Genomic DNA, 15,456 nt, shown 5'->3' with positions numbered 1-15,456 from the left:
ACCAAAAAAAAAAAAAAAAAGTATATTAGAATCAGTTTAGATTCTACTCGGCGTACCGCTGGCAGCCTTAAAGTATGTTTCAGACTCTGTGTCAGTTATTGGCTTCGTAGGCCAAACAGATACAATTTATTGCAACACTGCTCAGCTTTCATGAGTCTGTCCTCCTCACATGTTCCTGGGCAAATCTCCCACCTGGCACTATCCCACAATCCTTTCCTATAAGTCATTAATTATTAATTGGCAGGTGATGCATCTATACAATACACAAGATATTCTCTCTACTCATAGGCTTTACAACATTGTTTACATTTATAGAATTTCTCTCTACTATGAATACTTTCATGATGATCAAGACTACAAAAATGTGTAAAGGCTTCACCATACTAAATATACTCATAGGATTTCTCTCAAGTATGGATTCTTTCATGTCTTCGAAGATGACTTTGACGTGCAAAGGCTTTGCCACATTGGTTACATTCAAAGGGTTTCTCTCCAGTATGTGTTCTTGTATGTACTTGGAGACTATCTTGCCGTGCAAAGGCTTTATTACATTGATTACATTGATAAGGTTTCTCTCCAGTATGTATTCTATTATGTATTTGGAGATGACTGTGACGTGTATAGGCTTTACCACATTGGTTACATTCGTAGGGCTTCTCTCCAGTATGTATTTTTTTATGAATTCGGAGGGAAGTATGATATACAAAGGCTTTACCACACTGAATACATTCATAGGGTTTCTCTCCAGTATGTATTTTTTTATGCAACCGGAGATGACTGTAACATATAAAGGTTTTACTACATTGATTACATTTGTAGGGTTTCTCTCCAGTGTGTGTCCTTTTATGTATTTGTAGACTATTGTAATATGAATAGGCTTTATCACATTGATTACATTTGTAGGGTTTCTCTCCAGTATGTGTTCTTTTATGTATTTGGCGATGACTGTGATACGCAAAGGCTCTACCACACTGGTCACATTCATAGGGCTTCTCTCCAGTATGTGATCTTTTATGAATTTGGAGATAACCCTGATATACAAAGGCTTTACCACATTGATTACATTCATAGGGCTTCTCTCCAGTATGTGTTTTTTTATGTATTCGGAGATGATTGTAACGTGCAAAGGCTTCATCACATTGCTTACATTTGTAGGGTTTCTCTCTAGTATGAATTCTTTCATTCCTTTGAGGATGACTGTGATATGCAAAGGCTTTACCACATTGAGTATCTTCAGAGTGTTTCTCTCCAGTATGACTTCTTTCATGCCTGCAAAGATAATTGGCACATGTGAAAGCTTTACCACATTCATTAACTGATGAATCTCTTTAGCTGTATGGATTAATTTTACAATTTACTTTAATGATAAAGAGGAACCACATCTTAAGGTTTTATCACTTTGTTTATATTCTTGGTGTTCCCCTTCATTATTTGAAGATACCTGTGATGGTAAAAGCATTTCTTACATTTACAGCTTCTTTTTTCTATTAGAAATTTTGCACATATTTGAAAACAACAGGAAGAACTCAAACCTTTATCACACTAGTTTCATTCATAAACTTGCCTACAGTGTGAGTCATACTGTATTTCCAAAGTGAACTAGGACAAATAGAAGAATTTCCACATTCATAGTACTCAGGGATTTTCTGAAGTGTGAAATTGTGAATGTCCCAGTGAACTTGAAAAACCAATTAATTGTAAACTTGTATCACATTCAGAAAGTCTACTCCAAGTGTGGCTACTATATATCTTTGTGGAGAAATGTATTTAGTGGATGTAACAACTGTCAATAAAGCACTGTTTACCCAATACGCTGGGCAAAAGGACAGGAAGTGAAAGGCGGACTTCATGAAGAAGGGGAGGAGCCAAGTATTGACAGTTGACAAAGAAGGAGGGAAGAAAGTTCAGAGTCAATGGCAGGAGAAGGAGGAAGAAGCTTCCGAGGACCAGATTGGCAAGTGCTTGGGATAAATGTCTGTTAATGAGGTTTAGAGTAGTTTATGTTAGTTTAAGAGTAGATTAGAATCAGCTTAGATTCTGCCTGGCATAGTGCTGGCAGCCTTAAAGTATCTTTCAGGCTCTAAGTCAGTTTTTGGCTTCCTAGGCCAAACCAATACAATTTATTGTAACATATCTTCTAATTCTTCTGGGAAAGAGAGAGCTACATTGCTTCTTTCAATATCCCTATGCTCACATGGCTTGTATCCATTGTGACATATGATATACTTATTACAAATTAACAAATGAAAAAGTTTCATATTGTATTTATACAGTTTGACTTTTTGTTCATCATAGACATGTGATATAGGTATTAAAGCTTCTCCACATTACTGACTCTCGTAATCTGCTCTTCACTCTAAATTTAGCAATGTCCCTACAAGTATATGAGTAACACCAGCTTTGCTATGGACTATTTGAATATTATAAAATTTTGGATATATTTTTATCACCTATTCAATGCGTGTATCTTTTAAAATATCTAAGTGGTATGAGACTAAATAGACTGTCAGTTCTTTAGCTCTATGGGGCTATGATTCAAATGGTTTTATCTATAAAGGTTTCTTTGTCATCTTTCTTAAGAGAATGTCCTAAGAATACAAATCAGATACCTGGCATTGAGGTACATGGTTTTGTGAGAATGTAATAATCATCAATACACTTAAAGCAGTGCTTTTTTACACTGTTGCTTTTCTTTCTTTCTTTCTTTCTTTCTTTTTCTTTCTTTCTTTTTCTTTCTTTCTTTCCAGTCCTGGTTATCCTGGCTTCGCTTTGTAGACCGGGCTGGCCTACAACTCACAGAGATCCACCTGCCTCTGCCTACGCCGTGCTTGTATTAAAGACATGCACCATCACGCATCACTGTTGCTTTCCATTAAATTTTCCAGGACACATTAAAGTTTCTTTAGAGGCATAGTCATATCAGCTTGCACATGAAAATTACCTTCTATGTCTTCTAGAACTTTGAAAATGTTCTTCAATATTATGGTCTTCCCAATTGTAGCCTAAAATATAGTACCAGAAAACGTATGATTTATTATTGGAAAATAGGCAAAACTTAAGTTACTATCTTCAGCGAACCTTAAAACTGATTCATTCACCATTCTTCCTCATTTTCAGCTGACATTACAGAAGAGTACCAGTAACAAGAACCAGGGCCCTCTTATTTTAAAATGTGAAAGAAACGTCACAGTCTTACCTATAGCAGTGAGGTTCCTGTAGGTCTCCACCATCACATCTTTGTAGAGACTCTTCTGGGAAAGATCCAGCAAAGCCCACTCTTCCTGAGTGAAGTTCACATGCACATCATCATAGGTCACTGCATCCTAAAGTGTGCCATACACATGAACAACAGAAATTATGATACTGACAACACTGTAAATGTATGCTTCACTGACAACATATTCATATAATTCTGGTGTTTCCCCCCACTTACTTCCTGACAATAGTTCTAATGTTATTACCAAGTCATTTTTGAAGAAAACCGAATAATGAGGTTCACCTCTGTTATTTCTTCTCCCTTTAAATAGAATATATAGCTTTTCAAGACAAATGCTAAGCAACAGACATAAAGAGAGAAAGAGATAAGTAAACAGATCAACAGTACTGAGCACACACCAGAGAAATTGTAAGAGCAATTACTAATTTTTAAAAAATGATGCGCAATCTAGGTTTCTTGGCTCATGCCCCTAGTCTCAGTACTCAGGAGACAGAAGCAGATGTATCTCACTGAGTTAGATGCCAGCCTGGCCTATGAAATGAGTTCCAGGACAGCCAGAGGTATATGTTAAGACAATAACTCACCAGGCATGGTGGCACACATCTTTAACCCCAGCACTTGGGAGGCAGAGGCAGGTGGATCTCTGTGAGTTTGAGGCCAGCCTGGTTTACAAAGCGAGTCCAGGGCAGGCAGGTTACATGGAGAAACCCTGTCTCAAAAAAAAGATTATATTTTAAGATAAATAATAAAATAATCGATTCTTTCTTTGTAACAGAAAATTGCAACTTGCCAGTAAGAGAAATTGGCTTGCTTATACTTTGTTAAGCTATAACAAGTTGTTTAGACTTGAATGTATGTGGGTTCTTGCGAATAATTTGTTTTTCACCTGTAATATATAAAATGTTTAATCATGTAAGGATACTGGGGAATATGCTGTTTTTTTAAACTTATATTCATTATAATTTTTATACTGCTTTACATCGTCACCAACCTCACACGCCCTCCTTGGATCATTAAACACACTGCTAGAGCTGCCCTCTGACAATCTTCTGATTACTGTGAGGACACATGAGGTACATATTCATGCATACAGCAAAAATACTCATATTCATTAAAAAAAACAATTCAAAGTAAACACAACAGGGACAAAGAATGTTACACACCTACCAGGAGAATTGTTCCTAGAAACTGACACCCAGGTTTCATTCTTGTTTTTCTTAATCTCCTTTCCCTCTTATTTAGGCTAGTTGGGTTATAAGGAAGGTACGTTTGTTTAATAAGTTCATAATAAAGTATAATTGTTAAGAAATTTGAGCCTACAGGTATCTCAACATCTTGTGATCTCAAACTCTGCTAAACATAATGGCTAGATCAGTGCTAAACTAAAACAACAGAAGATGAATCCATGACCTTGAATTTTACATCTTTCTTGTTTCCAGGACCAGCACAATAAGGCGATCCTGACAAGTTTGGCTTCTAAGTTGGGATGGACTCTGCCATGCTTGGACCACAGTTGTAGCAGGTTTTGTAGGAAGTTACTTCCAGGACTAGGAATCACTTTGCCTATTCCTTCCATTAACTGAAGGCTTAGCAGGAGGGAGTATTACCCTTAGGGCACAACTTAGGCTTCCAATTCAGAGCAAGGACCTTCTCTTTAATGATGATAATCATGAAAATTCCTGCCTGTCTCAGCATTTGACTGCCACCTGAAACTACCTAATGCTATTTCTCTCTACAAACCAGACTTTGCAATTATTTCTGCCACACTTGTTGCTTTTTTTTCACTGTCATCCTGAATGAGTAGATAGTAATTACTATCCAACAGGTACCACCCACGAACACTATAGTTAAGAAATCAGCCCATTATTTTTAAATTCTGCCTAAATTTCTCAGGGCATGAGCAGACTAAAAATGATTTGGGGTGAAGATATTACACAGATGACCTCTAGCTAAATCTTATTCATGAAGTCTATTTTCTGCTGAAATCTACGTCCTCTGCTTTCTTTCTTTTTCTTTTTCTTTTTCTTTTTTTTTTTTCCTTGTTTTTTTTTTTAGTTTTTCACGCAGGGTCTCTCTGTATTAGCCTCGGCTGTCCTGGACTCGCTTTGTAGACCAGGCTGGTCTCAAACTCACAGCGATCCACCTGCTTCTGCCTCCTGAGTGTTGGGATTAAAGGTGTGTGCCACCAAGCCCGGCTGTCTTCTGCTTTCTTTGTCTGCATTACTCTCCATACTTTGATCTTTCAGGCCCTACAAAAACAGTAGTTTAAGCTCTGTGTACAGCTTTCTATGCCTTTTGCTATCTCAAATGCTGACATTTTCCACATTCCTCCAAAAGAAAACATTCTCAGGTCTGTACAGCAGCAAAATCACTTTTTCTGTACAATTTTTAATCTGCTGCTATGATTAAATCCTGAAACCAAAAGCATCTTAGCTAATGAGTGTTTTGGATGGTCCTGTCAGATCACAGTCCATCATTTTTGGGAGAATAGGATAGAAACTCATGCTAGAAATGAAGTAAAAAAACATGAACAAACATTGTTTCCTAGCTTACTGTCTTGCTTGGTCACTGTCTCATGCTCACCTAGCTCTCTTATCCAGCCCAGGCCCACTTACTTAGAGACTGTGCCACTCTCAGTGGAAGAGGCTTCCCACACCAATTATCAACCAACGCAGTCTCTCACAGACATAGCAGCCAGCCATTCTGATGGCTGTAGGCTCCGAAATGTTGACAACTGACGTTGATTAGAACACAGAGACAATACTATATGAGGAAGTTTTTAAAACCCAAAACCAACCTGTTAACCATATCAGTCACTTAAAAAGCAAATACCCAAACATTGATGATTGCAAAACACAGATGTGCCAAGAAATACGGACAGGCAAGCCTTCAGGATCAGGAATGGAAAACTAAAATTGTTTCTCCACAGGAAGTTCCCAAACTAACATAAACTCAAGGAACTCATAGTAAATTTTCAGAAGTGAAGGTCTATCACTTTCCAGAGTAAACAACAATATACAAATATAACAGTCTTTTAAACAAGAACTACAGGATTATAGTCAAAATCAAAATCAAAGAAATCATTCACCAGCACTCACCCTTGCATGCATGTTCTCCCCTTTGCCAATAATAGAAAATGGATTGGGGTGGTGAGAATTCCCTAAACAATACAAGTGTTTCAACATTGGAGAAAATTTTGACTACTAAAAGTATTTCATTCTCTTATGATAAAGAAAAGGATGTCTGCTAGGATCACTTAGAAAGCATTTTGTTTTCTATGATTAATGATTCACTGTAAGTCAGCACCAGTGTGAAGAGATGCAAACTTTTAAAAACTAAATGCAAGAAAGCAGATTTTTAAAGTAACACTGTCCTTGTATTATTCACCTAAACAGCTTGCTTTGCACTAATTGGCTTATAACTCATAAAACTTTTAAAACCAAGTCTATCCCCATTTTTAATGCATATGTTTGAGTGTGTGTGTGTGTGTGTGTGTGTGTGTGTGTGTGTGTGTGAGAGAGAGAGAGAGAGAGAGAGAGAGAGAGGGAGAGAGAGGGAGAGAGGGGGAGAGAGAGGGAGAGAGAGGGAGAAAGAGGGAGAGAGAGTGTCTTCCATGTGTGCCAGCTTGGGTTGGGTGTTTTAGACCAGACTGGCCTCAAATTCACAGAGACTGTCCTGCCTCCGCTTCCCGAGTGCTGGGATTTTAGGTGTGTGCGTGTCCATCTCCAAAAACCTAAATAAAGATATAAGTAAATAAATGACCCCTGGACACCTGGTGACTCAGTACCAGGCACGGTACCTCTAGACCTTCCCAACTCTGTTACCTGAGACCTAATGCTCAGGGTTTCCCCTAGTGATGCAGTTTCCTCCTCAATTGTCCACACATCCTGTAGATGCTACAGAGCATCCCACCTGCCCTTCCTTTTCTGTTTCATCTCTGTGTCCCAGCCCTGACTTGGGCAGACACACCCTGCTCAACCAAGCATATGCCACGCCTGCCAGGAGACCAGGTAGGCCTACGACAGACTACCACACTACCTGTTACCCCAGACCCAATTTTCACAGTTGCCCACAGCACTGGTGTAGAAAGATGAATTATTCTTTCTATATTAATCAATATAGCATTAATACCTGCAGGCCAGATGAGGGCATCAGACCCCAGTAGAGATGATTGTGAGCCACCATGTGGTTGCTGGGAACAAGATGCAGAACCTTTGAAGAGCAGAGAGTATTCTTAACTGCTGAGCCATCTGTGCAGCCCCAATACAGTAAATGATTAAGACAGTAGTTTTTTGTTGTTGTTACTGCTGCTTTGCTTTGTTTTTTGTTTTTCAAGACAGGGTTTGTCTGTATAGCCTTGGCTAGCCTGGACTCACTTTGTAGACCAGACTGACCTGGAACTCACAGTGATCCTCCTGTTGCTGCCTCCCTGAGTGCTGGGATTACAGGCATGCACCACAGTGACTAGCTGATTACACATATCTTTACAGGACAGTACATTAATTGGAAATTTGATATTAACTGGCTCAAGTTGACCTACCCACATTGTATACCAACCAATCTGGTCTTAACCTTTAGTCTGTGATCGACTATTGCCCACCATGGTTCACCTTACAGTGTGCACAGCAAACTGTTCCTCATGATCTGGTCTGAAAGCAGAAGCCACACTCCACATGTAAATCCTTTCCAGGTACTGCTTTCCTTTTGATTAAACTTCTGTTACTCAAATGGATAATTTTAAAACTCTGTTGTGGTTCAGCCCTCTAAGTAAAGAATTTAGGAAGCTTAATCAAGAGGAAAACAAGAAGCTGGGTGTGGCAGTGCACCTTTGATCCCAGTCCTTGGGAGGCAGAGGCGATCAAAGAGAGATCCTGATTTGAAAAACCGAAAAATTAAAAGTAAAAATAAAAAGCCGGGCGTGGTGGCGCACACCTTTAATCCCAGCACTCGGGAGGCAGAGGCAGGCGGATCGCTGTGAGTTCGAGGCCAGCCTGGTCTACAAAGTGAGTCCAGGATGGCCAAAGCTACACAGAGAAACCCTGTCTCGAAAAACAAAACAAAACAAAACAAAAAGTGGTGAAGGCCTGTAGTCCCAGCACTTAGAGGCAGGAGGTAGATGGCTGTGAGTTCAAGGCCAGTCTGGTCTACAAAGTCCAGGACAGCCAAGGCTACACAGAGAAACCCTGTCTCAAATCCAAAAAATAAAGGAACACAAGGGCATTGCCCTGCGGAGAAACAGACTGGGCTCTAGATAACCTGAGTCAGCTTGTCTCAAGAAACATTTTTCTAAAAGACTGAAGCTGTCCTAGAATTAATATGCCTCCCCAAGGAGAAATCACTCTGCACACAATTAAAATTAATTTAAAAAATATATGTAGTGACAGCATGCATTCAGCTCTGGCTAATGCTCAAAGAGGAGGCAGCCAAACAGATTTTTCATTCCACATATGCTATCACCCTTAAGTCTCTTTTAGGTTCAAGGACCAGGTTATGCTTTGAACAATTTAATTAAGGACTGGAGGGCTGGAGAGATGGCTCAGCAGTTAAGAGCACTGATTGCTCTTCCAAAGGACCCAGGTTCAACCCCAGCACCCACATGGGCAGTCCACAACTGTCTGTAACTCCAAGATCTGACACCCTCACACAGACATACATGCAGACACAACACCAATGCACATAAAATAAAAAATAAATAAAAATTAAAGAAAAAAAAAGGAGACTGGAGGCTTGCAAGTCTAGCCACTTAGACAAATGGGAGATTTACACAGCAAAGATATTGCCAGTGTCCTAAAACAGCAGGTCATTTTTCAGTGCCAGTGTCCTAAGTGGAAGGTCCCAGAGGATGAAAAGATAGAAAAAGTAGAATATAGAAAGTCTAAATGCTGGGCAAGAGGCTGGACAGATGGCTCAGAGGTTAAGAGCACTGTCTGCTCTTCTAAAGGTCCTGAGTTCAATCCCCAGCAACCACCTGATGCCTCACAACCATCCACAATAAAATATGGTGCCCTCTTCTGGCCTGCAGGTGTTACATGCAGGCAGAACACTGTATCCATAATAAATAATTAAATCCTTAAAAAAAATAAAAAGCTGGGCACAGGAGGTCTTACTCAAGCTATGTCTTATTTATGATAAGAAGTCTTCTTAAGAATAGCAATTTGAGGGCTGAAGAGATGGCTCAGAGGTTAAGAGCACTGACTGCTAGTCCAAAGGTCCTGAGTTCAATTTCCAGCAATCACATGGTGGCTCACAACCATCTGTAATGTGGATCTAATGCCCTTTTCTGGCATACAGGCATACATGCAGGTAGCATTATATACATTTAAACAAATAAATCCATGCCTCAAATAACTAAAAACAACCCCCCCTCCAAAAAAAGAGAATAGCATCTTATATACTACTTAGAGGGAGAAAATGGAAAGAAATGGGAGACTTGTATGAAGTCAGCAGAGACTATCATGCAAACTCAGATGGACTCTAATAAAACAAGGCTGCACAAGGGTATCTTAACATTACTAACCAAGCCAAGAGTGGCCTTTGGACTCACAGTCCCATGTGGTACAAAGAGGTGGGTTCTCAGGATCTGAAGGAACCCCTCCCCAAAGGCCCTGGACCCAGATCACGACCAGCTCCCCCAAGCATATTCCTGGCTTTAGAGAAGGAGCTCGGTTTATTCTCAATACATCAGGGCTTCAAGGAAAACTCCCAAGGAATAGGCCGCAGGCTGTTACTGGCTCTACCAAGCCCTGTTATTGTGTTTGAGAAAGAGCTGTTCCTTCTCCATATATGAAGGCCTCATGGAAAGCCTTGCTTGATCAGGCCAGACCTCAATACAAGTGTTTTTTCCCTTTCAGAGTTGTCACCTGGTGTAGTCTTACCCACGTGAAAGAGCTATGCTTTTCTCAAGAAGAAAACTGGACCTTTATGGCATACCAGGCCTTAATGTTGGTTGTGATCCTGTAAAGACCCATTGAGCAGCTTGTTAGAGGCCTATTCTTTGATATGAGGATGGGCCTAGTGACTGACTGTAAATGAGAATTGCCTCCTTTGTTATGGTTTGGAGCCAAATTTCTGGACAATCCTGGTGAACAAACATCCTAATCTCAAACAGGTCTGGTTAGCATCCTACTTATCTGTGGGGTATTTTAGAGGCAGTCTTCCCTCAGCTAAATTCAATGTAGTGTCACTTAATATTTCCTAAGTATTGGTAAATCCTTTACATCATCCATTCTAATCTTCTACATCACAGCTTTGTAGGCTCAGTTTTCTTACCATTTATACTTTATTAATAACTTATTAAATGAGAGAATCTCCATTATAACCCAAATAGCCTAAATAAAAGAAAAAAGAGATTAAGAAAAACAAGAATGAAACCTGGATATCAGTTCCAAGGAACGATTCTCCTGGCATAGCAGGATTTCAGCAGACTAGCAATTCCACCAAAGTTGTTGCTGGAACCTGGAGCAACCAGAACAGGAGCCTCAGCTGGAGCCCAAAGCCTTGAAACCTTCCCTGGAGCAGCTGTCTTTAGGAGCATCTCAAAGTGCAGGGATGAGCAGCCAAACACCAAGTCTCCACAAAGAGCTCCAAGCCCCCTTTTTTTTATATCCTCTCAGTCTGTTCAAGGATGTTTTTCAGCTGGCATCAATCAAGCTCCCAATAAAGTAGTTCAACTTCTAAGTGGAAAAACACCCTGCTCTCTCACATCTAAGTGGTAAACATCCTGCTCGCCTCCCCAGCCCACACGTGGGATCAAAACAAAAACAGGTTTATCTCACCTACACAGCTTAATACTGAGTACCAGCCAACACTTGAGCCACCTTTTACAACCTCAAAAAAATAAATAAATAAAATAACCGCAATGGATCTTACACCTAAATGTTAAGGGCAGAACTTGGAGAAGACATTAGAGAAACTAGGGCTCTCCAAGTTTGGCATCCTGCAATGGATGCTTCTTCACACAAAGCTCCTGCTGCAAATGCTTTGCGCAAATGCAGCCCCATAGTGAAGTTATTCAGAGCGCACCACCAGGTCCAGGCAGTGACTAGGACTCAAAGGGACCTCAGGGGTGGTCACATCTGGCTGCCGTTTACCACCCAGCCCCAGGGAAGACCCACCACACCAGCTCCCGCGACTAAGCCACCTGCTATTCCCCATTGTGAGCAGTGACCCTGCCCTCACCATGTCGCCACTTGTGAGCTTGCCTGAACTCCCCTCACAGCACGCAGCAGTGCTCAGAACAGATCACTCGGAACCACTCAAACCTGCTCTGCTACAGCATGGCACCCGGAAGAACCCGCCTTCTCGTCCGTAGAGGCCCTGATTGGCCAGTGAGTCTTGAGTGACATGCGCACCTCCTTTAGCGTTAGAGTCCCCTTCAGGGACTGGCTTCCAATCCAGGGACAAACCTTTTCCAGATCGGCTGAGATTTGCATTCGAGCCTACCCAGCTGTCCTCCCACTCAGCCCCGGGGAGGACCCACCACTCCAGCACCTCCTACACCCCCCTCCCCGCCCCCGCACTGCTCAGCCGTCTGCCCTTCCTATTTGTGGGCAGTGCCACATCACTACGTCAGAGCTTGCCTGAACTCCCAGTACTTCCCCTTCTTTCTCCTGTAATCAAGGTGAATAGTTTGCACAGCCCACTACTCAACTTGCAGTAGAGTTAGCAATCTGTCCCACAAGTGGAAGGGTGCCCAGAATATTAACAATTAAAGAGAGATTTTTGTTTTGTGGCTTCATGCTGGGTTCAGGTAAACTGTGGCTACTTTTCACCTGGTAGGTAAAAGACAACCTTGGGAGAAAAAAGCAAGAAATAGATGGCAAACACTAGGGAGTACTGTTGCTAGCCAGCACATCCTCCTCAGTTAAAACACACACACACACACACGTATTAGTAAAGGTTCTCTAGATGAATAGACCTAATAGAATGAATTTCTCTATGTACGGAGAAAGTGGATTTATTAGCATGGCTCACAGGCTGTGATCCAACTAGTCGAACAATGGCTCTTAACCAATGGAAAGCTGAATCTAGTAGTGGGTCAGTCCATGTTGCTGGATGTCTCAGCTGGTCTTCAGTATATACCAGAATTCTGGTGTGTTTGTGTTTTGGGGTTTGTTGTTCTGTTTTGTTTTTTCTCGAGACAAGGTTTCTCTGTGTAATAGCTCTGGCTTTCCTGCATCCCTAATGCTGGGATTAAAGGCATGCACCACCATTCCCAGCCCAGAATTCTAAAGAAGCAAGTTCTAATGCCAGTAAAATAAATAAATAGATAGATAGATAAAAACTTGCTAGCCAGAGGTAGGGCAAGCAGACACAGAGAAGGAGTTGCCATCTTCAGTGCCCTTTATACATGTAGACTGACCAGAAGCTGTGGCCTAGATTAAAAGTGGGTCATATCACCTCCAAAGATCCAGATTGAAGAAGGTTTATCCTGCTTCAAAAGCTATAATTAAGACACCACACACACATCCTCAAAAGCCTGGTCTACAAAGCAAGTCCAGGACAGCCAAAGCTACACAGAGAAACCCTGTCTTGAAAAAAGAAAGAAAGAAAGATGCCACACAATACCCATCTCTTTCGGTTTTAGTTAATTCCAGCTGTAGTCAATTTGACTACCAAGAATAGCCATCACAACAACCAAGACAGAAGAGCTGAGAAAGATTATTTTTTCCTGTGGCAGGCAAGGAGAACATGGGAGTTATTTCCAAAGCAATGCTTTTCTTCAACATAGAAAGCACTGGGATATTATTTAGGTAGTCTGGATATGATCACATACAGCTTTTCCTACTCCTAAGCATGCTAAGTTAAATGCACTTCTGAACATGATCACAATGTAAAAGCAGAAATATTTAAGGGCATTCTTAGTTCAAAGTCATGCAGAAACATATGTAAATCATAAAAATAACGGACAGAAACGCCTCTGGAATGTTCATCCTGTACCACAAAGTCTTATCTGAAACTCAAGTAAATGACATTGTGAAAGCAGATTTCTCAGGAGCCAATGCTACCTGTTAATCATTATGTGTGGTCTAACAGAAAGATGTTATCAATGCCACAATTCTTGCATGTATAAAGGAGAGAGAACACAAATTCAGGAAACATCAAGGAAAATTTACCTATCAGAGCCATGGACACTGTTCTTAAAGGAACTGATTTGATTAGCTATTCGAACCTCACAGGCTATGTTGAGTGCAATGGAAATTAAAAAAAAATATTTTGATATACTGATATACTGATGACTAATTAAATTTACATTATACTGGCCTAAGTAAGTTAGGTTCAGCTTCACGTGTGGGTCACCTGGGGCAAAATTTCCTCATATTGTAGTTGAACTTTAATTCTATTCATAAAAGATTTTGTTTTGTTTTTTGAGACACGGTTTCTCTGTATAGCCTTGGCTGTCCTGGACTAACTTTGTACACCAGGCTGGCCTCGAACTCACAGCGATCCAGCTGCCTCTGCCCCCCAAGTGCTGGGACTAAAGGTGTGTGCCACCACACCCGGCTTCATAAAAGATTTTAAAGTTTGGATTCAATACCTACTTTTGCTGCAACCATGTAATAAGAGCCAAAAATAATAATTTTAGTTCAGTCTGAATTTTGTGAAGGGACTCTTGCTCCACCTCCAATTATACTGTATTTTAGCATTCAAGAAAACATTTTTATTTGTATTAAATGATTTGACTCACTCAGGAAGTCTGATGAAAAGCTAAGGTATCTGTGATTCTTTATCTTACAGATGACCTCAACTCACTCATCAAACCCCATGTCATGATTACAGAAACTGGGAGCCAGGAGTAATAGTTCACATTGTTTCTCCAGACGTTCTAGCTCTGTCATGGGGACTCTGAAGTCCAAATGTACAATATCATGAGACAACTACTACATGCAACTCTTCACAACCATCCACCTGCCTCTGTTTCCCCAGTGCTGGGATTAAAGATATGCACCACCACTCCTGGCTAATTTATACCACTTCTTATAGTCAAAAGAAGAAAAAAAGTAAACAACCAGGCCACGCAGGGGCTCAGGCCTGTAATCCCTGCATGTGGGAGAAGGAGTTTGAGGGAAATGGGGGGGGGGGGGTCAGAGTTCAAGGTCATCGTTGCCTACAGATGAGTTCAGGGAGACTCTAGCTCAAAAAAAAAAAAAAAAAAAATCACAAACAAAACCACATTTGTTGTCTGATAGCACATGCATCTAATCTCAGCATTATAGAGACAGAGGGTGGCTAATCTCCATGAGTTTCAGGCCAGTGGTCTTCATAGGGAGTTCCATGACAGCCTGCCTAATGAAACTCTGTCTCAAAAACAACAAAACACAAACACACCCAAATTTGTGTAAAGTAAGGTCGATAGGTCATTGTGACTGGTGGTGTGCCCAGTCTGCCATCTAGTGTTTCATTTTAAGTGGTACCAAATTTTAAAGCATCTTAATCTCAAAATATCTGTTTAATAGGATTAAGAACTGCGTCATCAAATGAGCAGCATAAGGCCAAATCTCTGACACGGATGAAAGGCACATCAGAGAAAAGTGAAGGTTCTTCCAGAAGTTAGTGGCACTTTCTCTGGGGAGAGCTGCAATATCAATGGTAAATATACAGTATTTCAACTTTTGCTGTTAAACAGACATGAACAGAAAGAGAATAGTACAAATGTCATATAAAATGTTGTCACTATGTTATATATACTTAATATAGCTGCTGTTCTATTGCCGTATTAAAAAGATATTTCAAATGTTAATTAGTGAAGTTTTAATATAACAGATATGCATAAAGTAGATAAATATCTTTTTGTGGGAAATTAAGATAATGTGCCATATTTTACAGATTTAATTTCATTAAAATTTGCAGTTGTTTCAATTTATCTTGTTTTGATAAAGTTTAAGGTATTTGTATTTGGAATATTTATAACTATTGTAAACTAATTTAAAAAGAGGTCTTTATCTAAAAAAAATTTAAATGCACATTATGTATCATGATAGGTTTTGTAAAAATTATGAGAATACTCTAGCACATCTGAAATCCCAGCACACAGAACATGGAGACAGGAGGGCTGAGAACTTTGGACATAAAATGTGTCCCCGACATACTTTAAGCCTGCTTTTAGACACAATTGCTGTAGATAAGAAAATCCAATGAAATTTGGACTCTAGAGTTCTGTGATCAATATTGTACATTGGCTTGGCATATGATGCTACCATTGCTGTGATTACTGAGGCAGGGTCTTGCTATGTGGCCCA

The 15,456-nt window shown here is 40.3% G+C and overlaps 1 protein-coding gene across 2 annotated transcripts; it reads right to left on the bottom strand.

The window, feature by feature from the left end:
- Positions 1-381: 381 nt before the first annotated feature.
- LOC127196644 (zinc finger protein 120-like) lies at positions 382-11,651 on the bottom strand. Of its 2 annotated transcripts, none has more exons than XM_051154513.1 (4): positions 11,396-11,651; positions 3,197-3,323; positions 2,942-3,002; positions 382-1,269 (listed from the first exon to the last, which is right to left on the bottom strand). In XM_051154513.1, the coding sequence occupies exons 1-4, from the start codon at positions 11,396-11,398 to the stop codon at positions 408-410; spliced, it is 1,053 nt and encodes a 350-aa protein (XP_051010470.1). In that variant the 5' UTR covers positions 11,399-11,651; the 3' UTR covers positions 382-407. The 2 variants fall into 2 exon arrangements, with proteins under 2 accessions (XP_051010470.1, XP_051010469.1); XM_051154512.1 differs by lacking the exon at positions 11,396-11,651 and adding an exon at positions 7,349-7,622.
- Between the last annotated feature and the right edge of the window lie 3,805 nt (positions 11,652-15,456).

This window comes from Acomys russatus, chromosome 12 (genome assembly GCF_903995435.1).
Source record: "Acomys russatus chromosome 12, mAcoRus1.1, whole genome shotgun sequence".
NCBI lineage: Eukaryota > Metazoa > Chordata > Mammalia > Rodentia > Muridae > Acomys > Acomys russatus.
Note: the sequence above shows the minus strand (reverse complement) of the source record. Positions and strands in the feature narration are given on the sequence as shown.